The 12,679-nt window shown below is 41.7% G+C and overlaps 2 protein-coding genes across 3 annotated transcripts in view; both read left to right on the top strand.

The window, feature by feature from the left end:
- The first annotated feature begins 3,728 nt into the window (after positions 1–3,728).
- LOC135429459 (ras-interacting protein RIP3-like) lies at positions 3,729–4,659 on the top strand. The gene has a single exon (XM_064683762.1). The coding sequence runs from the start codon at positions 3,901–3,903 to the stop codon at positions 4,657–4,659; it is 759 nt and encodes a 252-aa protein (XP_064539832.1). The 5' UTR covers positions 3,729–3,900.
- A 26-nt stretch (positions 4,660–4,685) lies between these two features.
- Pura (Puratrophin-1-like) overlaps positions 4,686–12,679 on the top strand; it is a 43,079-nt gene continuing 35,085 nt past the window's right edge. Inside the window, exon 1 of one of the 2 annotated variants that reach the window (XM_064683717.1) lies at positions 4,686–4,994. In XM_064683717.1, coding sequence (XP_064539787.1) covers positions 4,701–4,994 — 294 coding nt within the window. In that variant the 5' untranslated portion in view covers positions 4,686–4,700. Of the gene's footprint in view, positions 4,995–6,400; positions 6,405–12,679 lie in introns of those variants that run through there. The other variant, XM_064683718.1, reaches the window with a different exon arrangement.

The raw sequence follows: 12,679 nt of genomic DNA, 5'->3' as shown, positions 1-12,679 counted from the left end.
TTGCGTGCTTGACTATTCTTACAAAGGGAAATGTTTAAAAAGGTATTAAATCTTCGGCGTGTCGAACATAAAACTACTTTCTCGTTGAATTATCTTTATTATTTTTATTATTATTATTTTGATTAATTTTATTATGTGAACCAATTAAGCCGCAGTTGCCATAAATGTTGACCCTCGCAGTGAGCGCCAACTTCACACTATCTTTATTATTATTGTTATATTTCCTTTAAGTCATTTTGGCTGCACTCTTGGCCAATCGATTTAAATTGAATCGATTTAAATTGAATCTCTATCTGCTTTGGGCCACTTAAAATGCGCGTCATGCAATCGTTAGCCCGCACTTTGCAGGGTATACGGCATTCGTTGACACCATGTCACTTGTCACACGATATTGCGTTCATTTTTATTTTATTTCTTGATTGTTTTGATTTTACAGTTTTTTGATTTTTTGTGTAACTGCTTAGCATGCAAATGGGTTTTCTCACATCATTTCCATTTACAACAACGATCCCCAGCGACTCGACCAATTCGTTTCTCTCTCGTTTGCAGAGGGGTAGGGGAAGGGGAGGGGGTTGGGAAGGGGGGCCAGTCAGAGGTTAGGCCAAGCCATTAACGCAGTCTGTGGAAGGCGTCCGAGTTGGAGTTGGAGTCCGAGTTGTGGACTCAAGTTATTTTCAATTTCTTTTGGCTGCGGCTGTCGCTTAATTTGGGGAGCGGGAGCAGTTGCAGTGGCCACCCACGCACACACACACACACACACGCACACGCGCACACACACACGCACATACAGAGGCAGTTGAATGTGTCTCCAATGCGACTCCATTTGTGGCGAGGGCGCAATTGCAATTTGCACCGCCAACGCAACCACTTGGCCACATTCAATGTCCACACACACTCGCACACTCGCACACACACACACTCGCACACACACACACACTCGTACGTGGCGCCCCGTTAGCCAGCCGCTAACAAATTAGTTACTGACGCAATATTTTCGTGTATACCGCTTGTCTTTTGCCACTATCAAAATCACACGCAATAAATTTAATTTGTTTTTGGTGGGCAGGTGTCTAGGTTGCCGAGTGGAGGAAGACCTGGATGCTGGCGGCGGCAATCGGCTTGTCCAATTAATAAAAGAAAACGCAGTCATAATGTTTTGATTAGCACAAATGTGACAAGCAGCTCGCATAGGAAATTCATTTTCCAGCTGAGATTTGGGCTTTTGATTTCCGATGTGGGTCAGCCGGGTAACTGGACACGCGTGAGAAGCCAATGTCTGGCAGCTATTTAATATAAACAAATATGTGTGTGTGTGTGTGTGTGTGTGTTTGTGTGTGCATCAAATGCAAAGCAATTCCAAACCTGCCGCAAGGTTAGTAACTGGTCCGCGATGCACTGAAGCGACCTTCCTTTAATGGCCAAGCTGTCTGCGGAGCTGGGCGCAACACTTTTCTTTGATTCGCCTGCCTCTGCCCAATAAAACCTGGCCCCAGCTCGCCGCGACCCACTGCCCAAGACCAAGACCAAGACCCAGTCCAAGCAGACACGCACGCACGCATAAAGACGCCTCCGGGCGGCCCCAGTCTCAGCCCGGGCCAGGCTAATTAATTGATGAGCTGCGTCCGGCTGTAAATTGGATGCCGCTGCCGCCGCTGCTGCTGCTGCTGTTGTGGCCATGGCAATGGTGGCTCAGCTGAAACTGGCACAAATGTACAATATTTTCGCTGATATATTTATTGGTATTTATTTTTGGGGCGCACTTCAAAAGTAGCCGCCTGCTGTTGGCAATTTATTGTGGCGCATGCGCATGCCGCATGCGGCATGCCACTGGCGACATCTGGCGGCCAGTCTAGAGCTCCGGCTAGGACTAAGCACAGGACACCAACTGCAAACAGTTAGTGGCCAACACAAAGCGAAGCGGACAACGCGTTTGCCAATACTCTAGGTGTGTGTGCCAGGTGTGTGTGCGGTGTGTGTTGTGGGCGTTTTGTGTGCGGCAGCAGAAAAAAAGTGTTGCATGTGCGTGTCTGTGCGGCTTATATGGCAAGCGGCCTCTTAGCCAAAAAGTGTCACATTGTCAGCCGAAATTTTAAGCTAGCCAAAAGCTAAATTCAAATTCAAAAACCCAAAACAAATCCAAATCCGAGGCGCACAGCCAATGTGGCATTGTTATGTGTTATGGTCAATAAGGAGGCGGCGGCGGCGGACACTTTTTGGCCGCTTTCACTGCGCAAATTTGCGCAGTGTGTGCAAAAGAAAGTGAATTCTACTGTGCTACACTTGACCTATGACAGTAACAACAACAACAACAACAACAACAACGACAAGCGAAACATTTGACGTTTTGAGCTCTGCCAAAGTCATTTGATTGTCATGCAATGCAAATGCGACTGCAACTGCAACTGCAACTGCCGACTGCTGCGATTGCATTTGTTTTTATTTCTTGTATTTTATTTAAGCGCAACCGCCCCCCGTCCATGCCTTGCAATGCCACGCCCATTCGGTTGTCTGTGGCTCTGTGTGAAATCGGATCAATGTTGTCCCCAATTGATTTTTTGTTTAACTTTTAACATGCACCCGGTCACCGGGTAGCCCCAGGCAACCCAACCCTGTGTCTGTGTGTGCGAGTGTGCGAGTGTGTGTGTGTGTTCGAAGAACCTTTTTATTTTGTTTTTGTGCCCCCAATAGGCAGCACACCCTAGTTTAGGTAAACACATGTTTACCAGCCAAGTGCAGCAATTTATATTACTGGAAAATCTCAGCAAAAAAAGATTATTATATATATATGCATATATAAAGTAAAATAACTATTTCTTAAACATTTGGTGTTTTTCAATTGTAATTTTAGCCTGGGATCATTTTAAGTCTTTAGCACTCTCTATTCCTTGATCTCTCTTAATTTATTCTGTTTCTCTCTCACTTTTCACTCTCTCTCACTTTAAACATATCACTAAAATCTCAAAATGTCATAAACTCACAATAATAACAAATCTTAGAGCATTTTCTTAAATTCATTGAATTCTCCAATTGAGTAAGAAAAACTCAGTCTCACTCCTTCTCACTTACTAGTTCTCTTATTCTGACTCTCTTTTTCGCTCTCTAGCTCACGCGCTCTCATTTTGTTTCTATCTATAATTTATTCTATATTTTCCTCTCTCTTTAAATGTTTCACTGATTTTCTCGAACTCTACATTTCTTACTCGAACGCCCTTCTATGCGATTTTCATGATTTCAAGTTATGCTAACTTGAATGAGTTCTTATTATAATAGTTTTAGCTAAATAGTTCTGTTTCTTTGATCTCTCTTCTGCTATTTTTTTTTTTTACCTTTTATCTCAGCTTTCACCCTGCCTCTTTCTCTCGCTATTTCTACCTTTCAATTCTTTCCCTCTCCTTAAATCATTTAATTCATGAGAAAACATTTTTTGTTCTTCATCTTAATATTCAAGTTTATCTATTTAATGGGAGAGAATCCCTTGTTCTTCAAGATGGTTCGATCCCTAAACTTCTTGCTAGTGTGTTAAGTAACAAATATTTGTTAGATCATTCAGTTTTCATTGTAGTTCCCACAGGATATTTCGAATTCCGAGCTAATTTAAATACTATTTTAAGGGTTCCTTAAGGTCCAATAGTCCTATGCCCAAAATGCATTAACTCTTTACCATTGCTTGTTTGTATTTTATTTATATATATTCTCTTTCTGTTGCTGTCTTTTCGCCCAATGCAGACTGACACAAACAAGGCAGCAGCAACAACAACAACTGCAACAACAACTGCAACAAACGGCGACCCAGGAGCCGAATTAGTGGATCAGGGCCATTTAAGCGAGATCTTGGTGCTGAGTGACACTCAAATCGATGGCCAGGCCGCGACGGCGGCGCCGCTAGCAGTGGCCATCGACATGGACAACATGAACACGGACATGGACACGGACACGGCCAACAACAACAGCAACAACAACGACATGAACGAGGCCAGAGCGGGCCACACAGCGCCAATAGCGCGCGACGAGTTTGTTGAGGAGCTGCAAGAGGCTGAGGAGGAGGCGCAACTGGAGACGATGCAGCCGCAGCAGCAGCCGGAGCAGGCGGAGCAGCTGTCGGCGCTGGCCAAACCAAATGCTAATTATGTGTGCTGTCAATGCCCAACAACAACAACAACAACAACAGCAACAACTGTGAACCGCAGCAAGTCGCGGGTACGCAGCTATCTGAAGAAATGCAAGCAACGCCTAACGGGTCAGCAGAGCAGACCAGCAACAACATCAACAACAACAGCAACAGCAACAACTGCAACAACAACAATTACAATGATCAAGAACGAAGGAACAGCACCCACAATAGTGCAGATAGAGTGCGAGGAGCAGGCTGCTAAAAGGAAAGAAGAGAAGGAGCAAGAGCAGGAGGAGGGGGAGGAGGAGGAGGAGGACTCCAGCTGTGGCAGCAGAGATTCAGCCAGCGCATATATCGACTGCATGCCGCTCGACTTGAGTCTGCGTCGAGCGCCAGCCGCGCCGCAGGAGTCCAGCAGCGATGCCAACAGCAGCGACTGCGAAACCGACGAGGAGCCGAGGGTGGCACAGCAGCAGCAAGAGGTGCAGGAGGTGCAGGAGGAGCAGGTAACCTATGCCAAAGGCAACAACAGCAACAACAATTGTTAGCCCACTAACATGGGCCCTTTTTCTCCTTTTGGGCGTACTTAATGTGCCCACAGCAGGCAATTGTAACTGGAACTGGAGCTGGCATCCACATGGAGCTGGCCGTGGATGTGGCCGTGGATGTGGCTGTGGATGTCATGCTGGCTGAACTGATTGACAGGCATCTGTCGCACATTTATCCCATCTACTGGGCACGCACGCGTGCGATTTTAATGCGCCAGGCACGTGAGCTCCTCCTTGGCCCCTTCGAGGGCTGCCTGCCCAGTTTCGAGCAGCGATACCTATGCAAATTTGCGCAAATTGCCGCCAAGCTGCGCGCCACTCATCAAATTGGCGAGGTAAGTGCCCCACAGATCCAACATTCCTCCTTCACACCCCCCCCGCAGTTGAGAACCCTACCTAGAGATCGCAACAGATTGCCAGATAGAATGCCACAGATCTATCATTTAGTGTGTGCGTTTCTCCAGGCTCGCAAATTAGCGCATGAGCAATTTAACGATCCCCAGCTATGGAAATGAAAATAACAAATGCGAATTGCATGGCGTTTGCGAATGGGAATGGGAATGGGAACGGGAACGGGAATGGGAATGGGCACGGGAATGGGAATGGGATTGGGGATGGTTTATGCATATGCATATTTAATCGAACAATAGCCAAAGTTTTTATGGCTACTTTCAGCAGATCTATTTTCTGCAAAGCCAACAAAGCAAGCAGATGACCCAAAAAATGGGCTGTAAAAAAGATAAATAATTTATGAACAGCAGGAACAGAATGCAGCATATCGCTAGCGAAAGAGCCTTATAAAAAAAATTAGTTTATGAAGCGAAAATACCACAAAATTATAAACAATTTTACACAATTATAGTTGAGCGAGAAATAAGTTTAAGTTTATATAAAAAACGAAGCTTGTTTTGGGTAGTTCATTTAATGTGCATATCTCTGCAGCTAGCTCAAAAATATTTATATTTTATTTCAATTCACATAATTGCTCCATTACCTCCATAGTTTTTCCATTTAATTAACTAGCTAATTAGTTAGTAAATCCCAAACAAGCTTTACATTTTCTGCCTATCTTCAAGCAAGCGCCGTCTGTTAGCGCAGCCCTGGCTGCTGTTAATTTAGGCCTAAAGCTAGCAGCGTGCAGACGCATGTTACGGCCGCCTAGCAGTGCCAAACTGAGCATAGCAGTGCCAAATTGAGTACAACAGCATGCGCTTTGCCAATTGGACAGCTGCGCGTCGTGCTAGCCGCACGAAGTGAACAACAATTTCGATTTTTCGAATAGGTCGAATTGGTTTTCGTTCGGATTCGTGTTGTCAGTTTGAGATTTGAATTCGCGGCGCGCAGTCTTGTGAGCGGCAGAAACCAAAACGAAGACGAACGTGCAGCGCGGAACGTGCAACGCATTCGTATTTCGTGTGTTTTTTCAACGGCGACTCGACAACGAAATGTGCAACACTTTTTACAAGGAATAACAACAGTTGGCAAACAAATTAAATGTCCCAGTGTAGTGCCCAATAATAATAAAAGTTTATATAAATAAAAGAAAAACAACAACGTTCAAGCAAAAAGTGTGCCTTAACAGTGTGAAGCGAATTGAATAAAAAAGAAAGAATAATCGCCTTTTTGCTACAATAAAAAAAAGAGAAAAAGCACAAGCAAAGTACTTATAAAAGTGCCTATATAATACTTACTTAACGCTTTATATGCGCATAAATCAGGCGATTTATTTGTTTTTATAGTCTGAGGTAATTTCTGGCTTTTATAACTTAAACATCATTTACAAGAAGTCAAAGCTCAATTGCAAAGCAAGTTTATTATTAGCACACTCAATAGTTGGGAATTATAATAAATAGCAGCTGTCATAACTGTTGTTGGCGAGCGCCCCTGAACTCTCAGGCAATTAGCAATGTATTTGGGAATGTGTGCTTGCCATATTTGCATGACAATTACAAAGGCCGGAAGCCAAATGAAAGCCCAAGTTGCGTCCTTCGACCTACGCTCAGGTATTCTAGTTTTTTTTTTGCTTGTAGAACCTTCACTTAAAAGACTCGACGAGAGCGCAAAGTGCGAGGCGAAGCAGTCGTAAATAGGCTTTGGATTTGACTTGATTTCAATGACAAAGCCAAAGACAATGTGTGGGCTGCCTTTCAAAACAGACTTTGGAAAGAAAAAATCAATTTTGTTAAATCTGAATCGAAATCTTGTCCATTACAAAATATGTTCTTGACGAATTTGTGTTAAATGCCGCTTATCAGCGAGCGGCAGACAACGAGCTGTTGCCAGTGTGCCTCAACAGTAATTTATGGTAATTTGCGTTACGCATACGCAGTGTGGCACTCGATTTGGCCACAGACACAGCCGCAGCCACGGCCACAGGCCACAGCCAAAGCGATTGGCTCAACACATGTTGCACATTCGACTGTGGGAGTCTCTAAAGTGCTCCACATGACCTACATACAACAAGCAGCAGCAACAACAACAACAGCAACAGCAACAAGAGCAACGACTACGGCAACTTTGACTCGGGCAATGTGTGGAACAAACGTTCTTTTTTATTTGAATCAATCAGCAAAAATTACTACGCACATTTGCAGCTGATTTTCGAGAAGCCGTAAAAAGTTGCGGCATATGCTGAACCCACAGCGTGGCAGCCACAGCAGCAGCAGCAGCAGCAGAGGGCGCCCCTTCTTGACCGACCCCCCCCCCCCCCCCCCCCCCCCTACTTCTGCCAAGTTGCAGCTGCCTGTTGCATGTTAATTGCCTTTTAATTTCTCAAGCTGTGCGTTGTGTGAGTGTGTGTGTGCTTAATAATGAAACTTAATGCACTCTCCGCAAAGATTCTTAACCGTCTGGTCTGTCCGTTGTTTCTGATGCGTTCTTATACCCTATAAAAAAGAGAAGTTTAAAGATGGAAAAAATTTAAAAAAAATGTTTTTCTTGGAAAAGAGTCAATTTATCAGCTTAGCAAGAGCTGCAGCCAACAGATTTCTTGGTTCATAACTTTATTAGTTTTTGATTTTAATATTAAGTTTATAAACATCCCATCAACATTTCTCAATAATATTTGGCTGATCTACCTGCTCGCTTCTTGGCATTATCTGCACGAGTCGCACTTTGCTTTCTCGCACCTCAAAGAAGTAGAAATAAGAAATTCTGAGCTTAAGACTTAAGATTGAGAAGGGTTTTTCTTTCACTTCAAGTGCTGTCAGCTCATTGCACATTGGTTTTAAGACGCCTTCAGACCTTTTACAGGATATCTCGCAGCTTAGCATGCCTGGGAATAAAAAAATACTTTATGGAGGATTAAAAATTGGGACTTAAGATTTAAGAACCGAGTTTGGAAATCTCTAAAAGTAACCATTTATGGAAGGATTAGAAACTAGAATTAGACAGTTTATGACTTGAGATTGAAGATTAAAGAGCGAAAACCACTTGGAATTTCGTTAGCTCCTGACACATTAGATTAAATACATTTACGATATCAGGGAAATAGATTAAAAAGGAAATAATTTAGAAATATTAGCCCATCTTCTTACATCAGATCAAACCCATTTTCAAAGCTTTAAACTTTCTGAAAGAAACATGAAAGAGTTTAAATATGAAGGAATTTAAATAGGAAAGAAATTGAAATATGAAGGAATTAAATATGAAAATTGAAATATTGAAAGAATTGAAATATTGAAAGAATTTAAATTTGATATAATTAAAATACAAAAGTATTGAAAGATGAAGGAATTGAAATATTGAATGAATTTAAATATAACTGACTTTATATATCCAAGAATTTTAATACGAATGCATTGAAAGATGAAAAAAAAGGTATTATGGAAGGATGGAAATTTTTTAAAAAGGAAACAAGAAATATTCTTTTTGCACATTATTTTAAATTGCTTTCAAAATTTCTTGTTATTTAATAGTTACTAAAAGAATAGTTCAAAGTTTATTTGAAATATTGTAATTCACATGTGGAGGTCCAAATCTTTTCAATATCGCACTACGATATTATTAAACACTAAAGGAAGAATCGGACAAAATATGAATTTGGCAAAATATTCTGTTTTCCTAGATGTTTTCATCAAACTCAGTTTTAACGAGCGCCAAATCTCGGGACTTGATCAACTCTTGCAATAAAGTCCCTTTAGCAGCTTTTACGGGGTATCTTGCTGTTTGGCAGCTGTTTAAAGAACGCTTTAACATGCTATATTTATTTTTATTTTATGTGCTTTTTTGTGTTGTTGTTGTTTATTTTTCAATGAAGCACGTTCTGTAATTTAATTCGGGTTTGTGCGCAGACGCAGCGACGCACTCGAATAGGGAAAAGGGTCGCAAACTCTCATCAGGTTGCGTTCCGTGCTTTGTTCGAGTGCCTCAAATCGTAAGCGGAAATTGTGTATTAAGTGGATGCAGGGGCAACAAAAAAAAAACAGAGTGTTTGGGGTAGCTGCCTTTTGTTGCCGACTGTAGCCGTACGTCTGTCTGTCGGTCTGTCTGTCGGTCTGTCTGTCGGTCTGTCCAAACTGATTAGGCCCCGAACCGAGTTGCTGATTCTGTAACTCTGCAGCTGGTACATGGTGCATGGTACATGGCATATCACTTAGCCTAACAGCAATTACTGTCGACTGCGTCGAGTGCTTAGATAGAAAACAGCTTCCGAGTTGAGCCAAAGCAGCGCCAGTTGCCCCATCATCAATCCCAATTCCCCGATAAACAGACTCTATCCAGACCCAATTCCAAATGCAGTTGCTTTTGCTGTTGCTGTTGCTGTGGTTGCCAGACGTTCGCACTGCGGCCAGATTTTTGCAGTCTGGCAATAATTTTTGCTGGAAAAGTGCTTTGAACTGTGTGTTGAACACAACATGATCGGCATTTGTTAGCGATAATGAATTGAACATTTCTGAAAACATGTTTGTACATAATTTGTATGCAGGCACCACTCGGCACCACTACGGGACTTGTCTCTGTCCGTCCATCTGTCCGTCCGTCTGTCTGTCTGTCTGTCTGGCTGTCTGGCTGTTCCTCTGTCTCACAGTCGCCCTCCCTCTGACAGGCTCCCTCTTGGCCTGTGTTGGTCTAACTAAGAGCTAAGATACTCGATCTGTATCCTATGGCTGGCTGTTTGTTTTGTGTGCACACACAAAAAGGCTAACACACAGAGAAAGAGAGAGAGAGAGCGAGAGAGAAAGGGAAAGAGAGAGAAAGACAGCGCCTTGTTGTGCAGAAAGAAAGAAATGTGCAAAGTGTAAAGTGCATATTTATGGCTTGCATAAAATAACTTGTAAAATGCATTCACGAGTGCGCACTCACATTCATATGAACAGACACGTGTTGTGCATGACTGAGTGTGCGTGTACGTGTGTGTGTGTGTGTGTGTGTGTGTGTGTGTGCGTGTGTGTTTGCGAGTGTGTTTGCGAGTGTGAATTGGCTATAAAGTCATGACAATCACATGTCGAATTAGAGTTGAAGAGGAAGTTGTCGTTAAGGATATGGATATGGATGAATTATAATGTTTGCATACGCATTGAATATGAATTATGTGGCAAACATGTATTCAACATGTTTGCAGTTTTGTTTGTGAATACTTTGAATAGTTTCTTCACACGCTTCGCACAGATAACTGAGTTATTTGACTTTTCAAAGCTCAGCTTACGGCTTTGAGTAAGACTAATAGTCAAGCACTTAATACAATTAAACGTGCCTTGAGCTTTAATGAGCTTTCAAAGCTGTGCTCTAAAGTGAGGCATAGGTAATAAATAGATATATTTTTGGAGTATTTTATGGCGGTATCATAATTTTATCTTGTTAGAAAGAAAAGGGATTGGCTTAAAATGCTTTTAATATGTTTATAAGCCCAGCATCTTAAACTTAATCCTAAATGCAGTTAAATAACATATTTCTTTGTAAATAATAAAAATATATATAAAAAATATTTAAATAATATAATAAATATAAATAATCAATATATATAAAATAAATAACCAATGTTTAAAAAATAACCAAAATATATATATTTAGTCAGCTTACACTTATACACTTTTATATAGTTTTATTAGTAGATGCTTTTTAATTGTTGCACCTACAAAAAAACGAGAACCTCGAGGTTCTAGCTCCCGATTAACCAAAAAAAATTGTCTGTTAACGTAGTCGTAGATCAAAAGAGAGAGTTATATTGACAGTCAACCACTTATATCCTTGCCTTTCTTTTAAAATTATTCCGACTTTCTTCAATTCTATGCTGACCTTAGCCCATTATATTACTTAATCGACTTATAATTTTAGTAAATATTTATTTATGTTTATTTGCAATAGAAAATTCTTGAATTTCCATTCAATTCCTTTGTCAACATTTTGGTTAGATAAATCAAAATTTCATTTAATATTTTAAAATATTTTCTTTCCTTCTCTTTCTTATTTTTTACCTCGCTCTTGCAAGCTTTCCTTCTTTTGATATTGATATAAATATTGTTTTAATATACTTGATATCCATTTCATATATCAGTTACCACAGACATAACTCTTTGAGTTCCTGTTCTTCACTTTTGTTTGAGCCATGCAAGAGATGCTTTTGAGCTGCTTTTGCCACTTCATTATAAGGTACTTAGCCATAACTAGCGACGCCTCAAAGCATCTGCGCAGTTAATGACAGTGACAAACGGAATCCCAAAGCCCAATCCCAATCCCGATCTGCACTGCCCCTGCCACCGCCCCTGCCAGGCGGATTATGTTACCCACAAGCTGAAATGATGTTTGGGCCAAAAGAAAAAAGAAAAGACTTGCAACTTGTGGATGCGCAGCTGTGCAGTTGGCAATAGATATGGCGACGGCATCCAGAAGTGCATAGAAGATAGCCTTGAATTATTCAAGCGCGTGTGACTTGCTTAGTAATTAACCCAGCACAAAAGCCGCAGGCTGATGATGAGTCGCGGTTTGGATTGACTTTGTGAGGGGGACGGGCCGAGACGGGAGGGGGGCTGCAGCTGGAGCTGGGCTTGGGACTGCGACTGCGACTGGAGCCGCAGCTGCTGTTGCGGCCATAGCTGGTGCATGTTGCTGGGGCTGGAGGCGGCGGCGGCCACGTCAAGTGGCAGTGGCAGACACCGAAACCGACGAGACACAACAAATGTGTGTGTGTGCGAGTGTGCGAGTGTGTGTGTGTGGATACATTGTGTTCCTTTTTGTTTGACTGACTGACTGCCAGCTTGCTGTTGTTGTCTGCCTGCCCGTTTGCCCGCTGTTTGTTTTACTTTGTTTTTTATGTCATTATCGTCATTGTCTGCCTTGTCTCGTCTGGCGAAGGTGAACGCTTCCTGCAATGCCAACAGGTAGACAAAAACGCTGTGAGAATCGGCTGCTTCAAATGCTTCAAATGCTTGCCTGGCACACCAAATAAATTGTTATAAATTTGTGCAACAACAACGCAAAACGAAATCCCATGAATGACTGACAAGCCCTTTGCGACAATTGTGTGTACCCTAGACCACGACGAACGACACGCTCTACTAAATGGTTCAATAATAAATAACACTCGACTGCAATGCGGCCAGAGAGTTGCCGCCAGGATTATTGTATTTGGCGTCACGTTATTTCTGCATTTGTCAAGTTCAAGCGTTTCGTTTATTACACTAAACAACAAAGTATTGGGGCCTGAACTTGAGAGCTTGAACTTCAACAGAGATTCAAGTAAAAGAATTGCATTTTAATTTCAAAATTCAAATTATATTTAATTAACAACAGATTCTGATCTAATTTGATATGTCAGATATGTGATATTTACCTGGCTTTAACAAGAGCACAAGTCAACCTTTAAATTAAAAAAAAAAATTGATCAACCTGTAAAGCCTTAACTTAATTTAAGCCTTTTGTAATACTTATTCCACTAACTATGCTTTTTAAGGCTTGTGCCGAGCTTTAAGCAACGATCTATTCAACTTTCTACAATATATTTCACATGCTTAAAGCTTTAACGAGTTTTCAAAGTTGTCCGACAAGCTTTAAGGTGCGATTTATTCCGTTTCCTACAGTC

This window comes from Drosophila montana, unplaced genomic scaffold (genome assembly GCF_035044405.1).
Source record: "Drosophila montana isolate Dmon_TW-CO22-7 unplaced genomic scaffold, ASM3504440v1 contig_2667_1, whole genome shotgun sequence".
Taxonomy (NCBI): domain Eukaryota; kingdom Metazoa; phylum Arthropoda; class Insecta; order Diptera; family Drosophilidae; genus Drosophila; species Drosophila montana.
This window is presented reverse-complemented; position numbering and strand designations above follow the sequence as displayed.

Excerpts from the sequence above, each read along its gene's own strand:
- LOC135429459 (XM_064683762.1), top strand. The coding sequence starts at position 3,901 with ATGGACAACATGAACACGGACATGGACACGGACACGGCCAACAACAAC.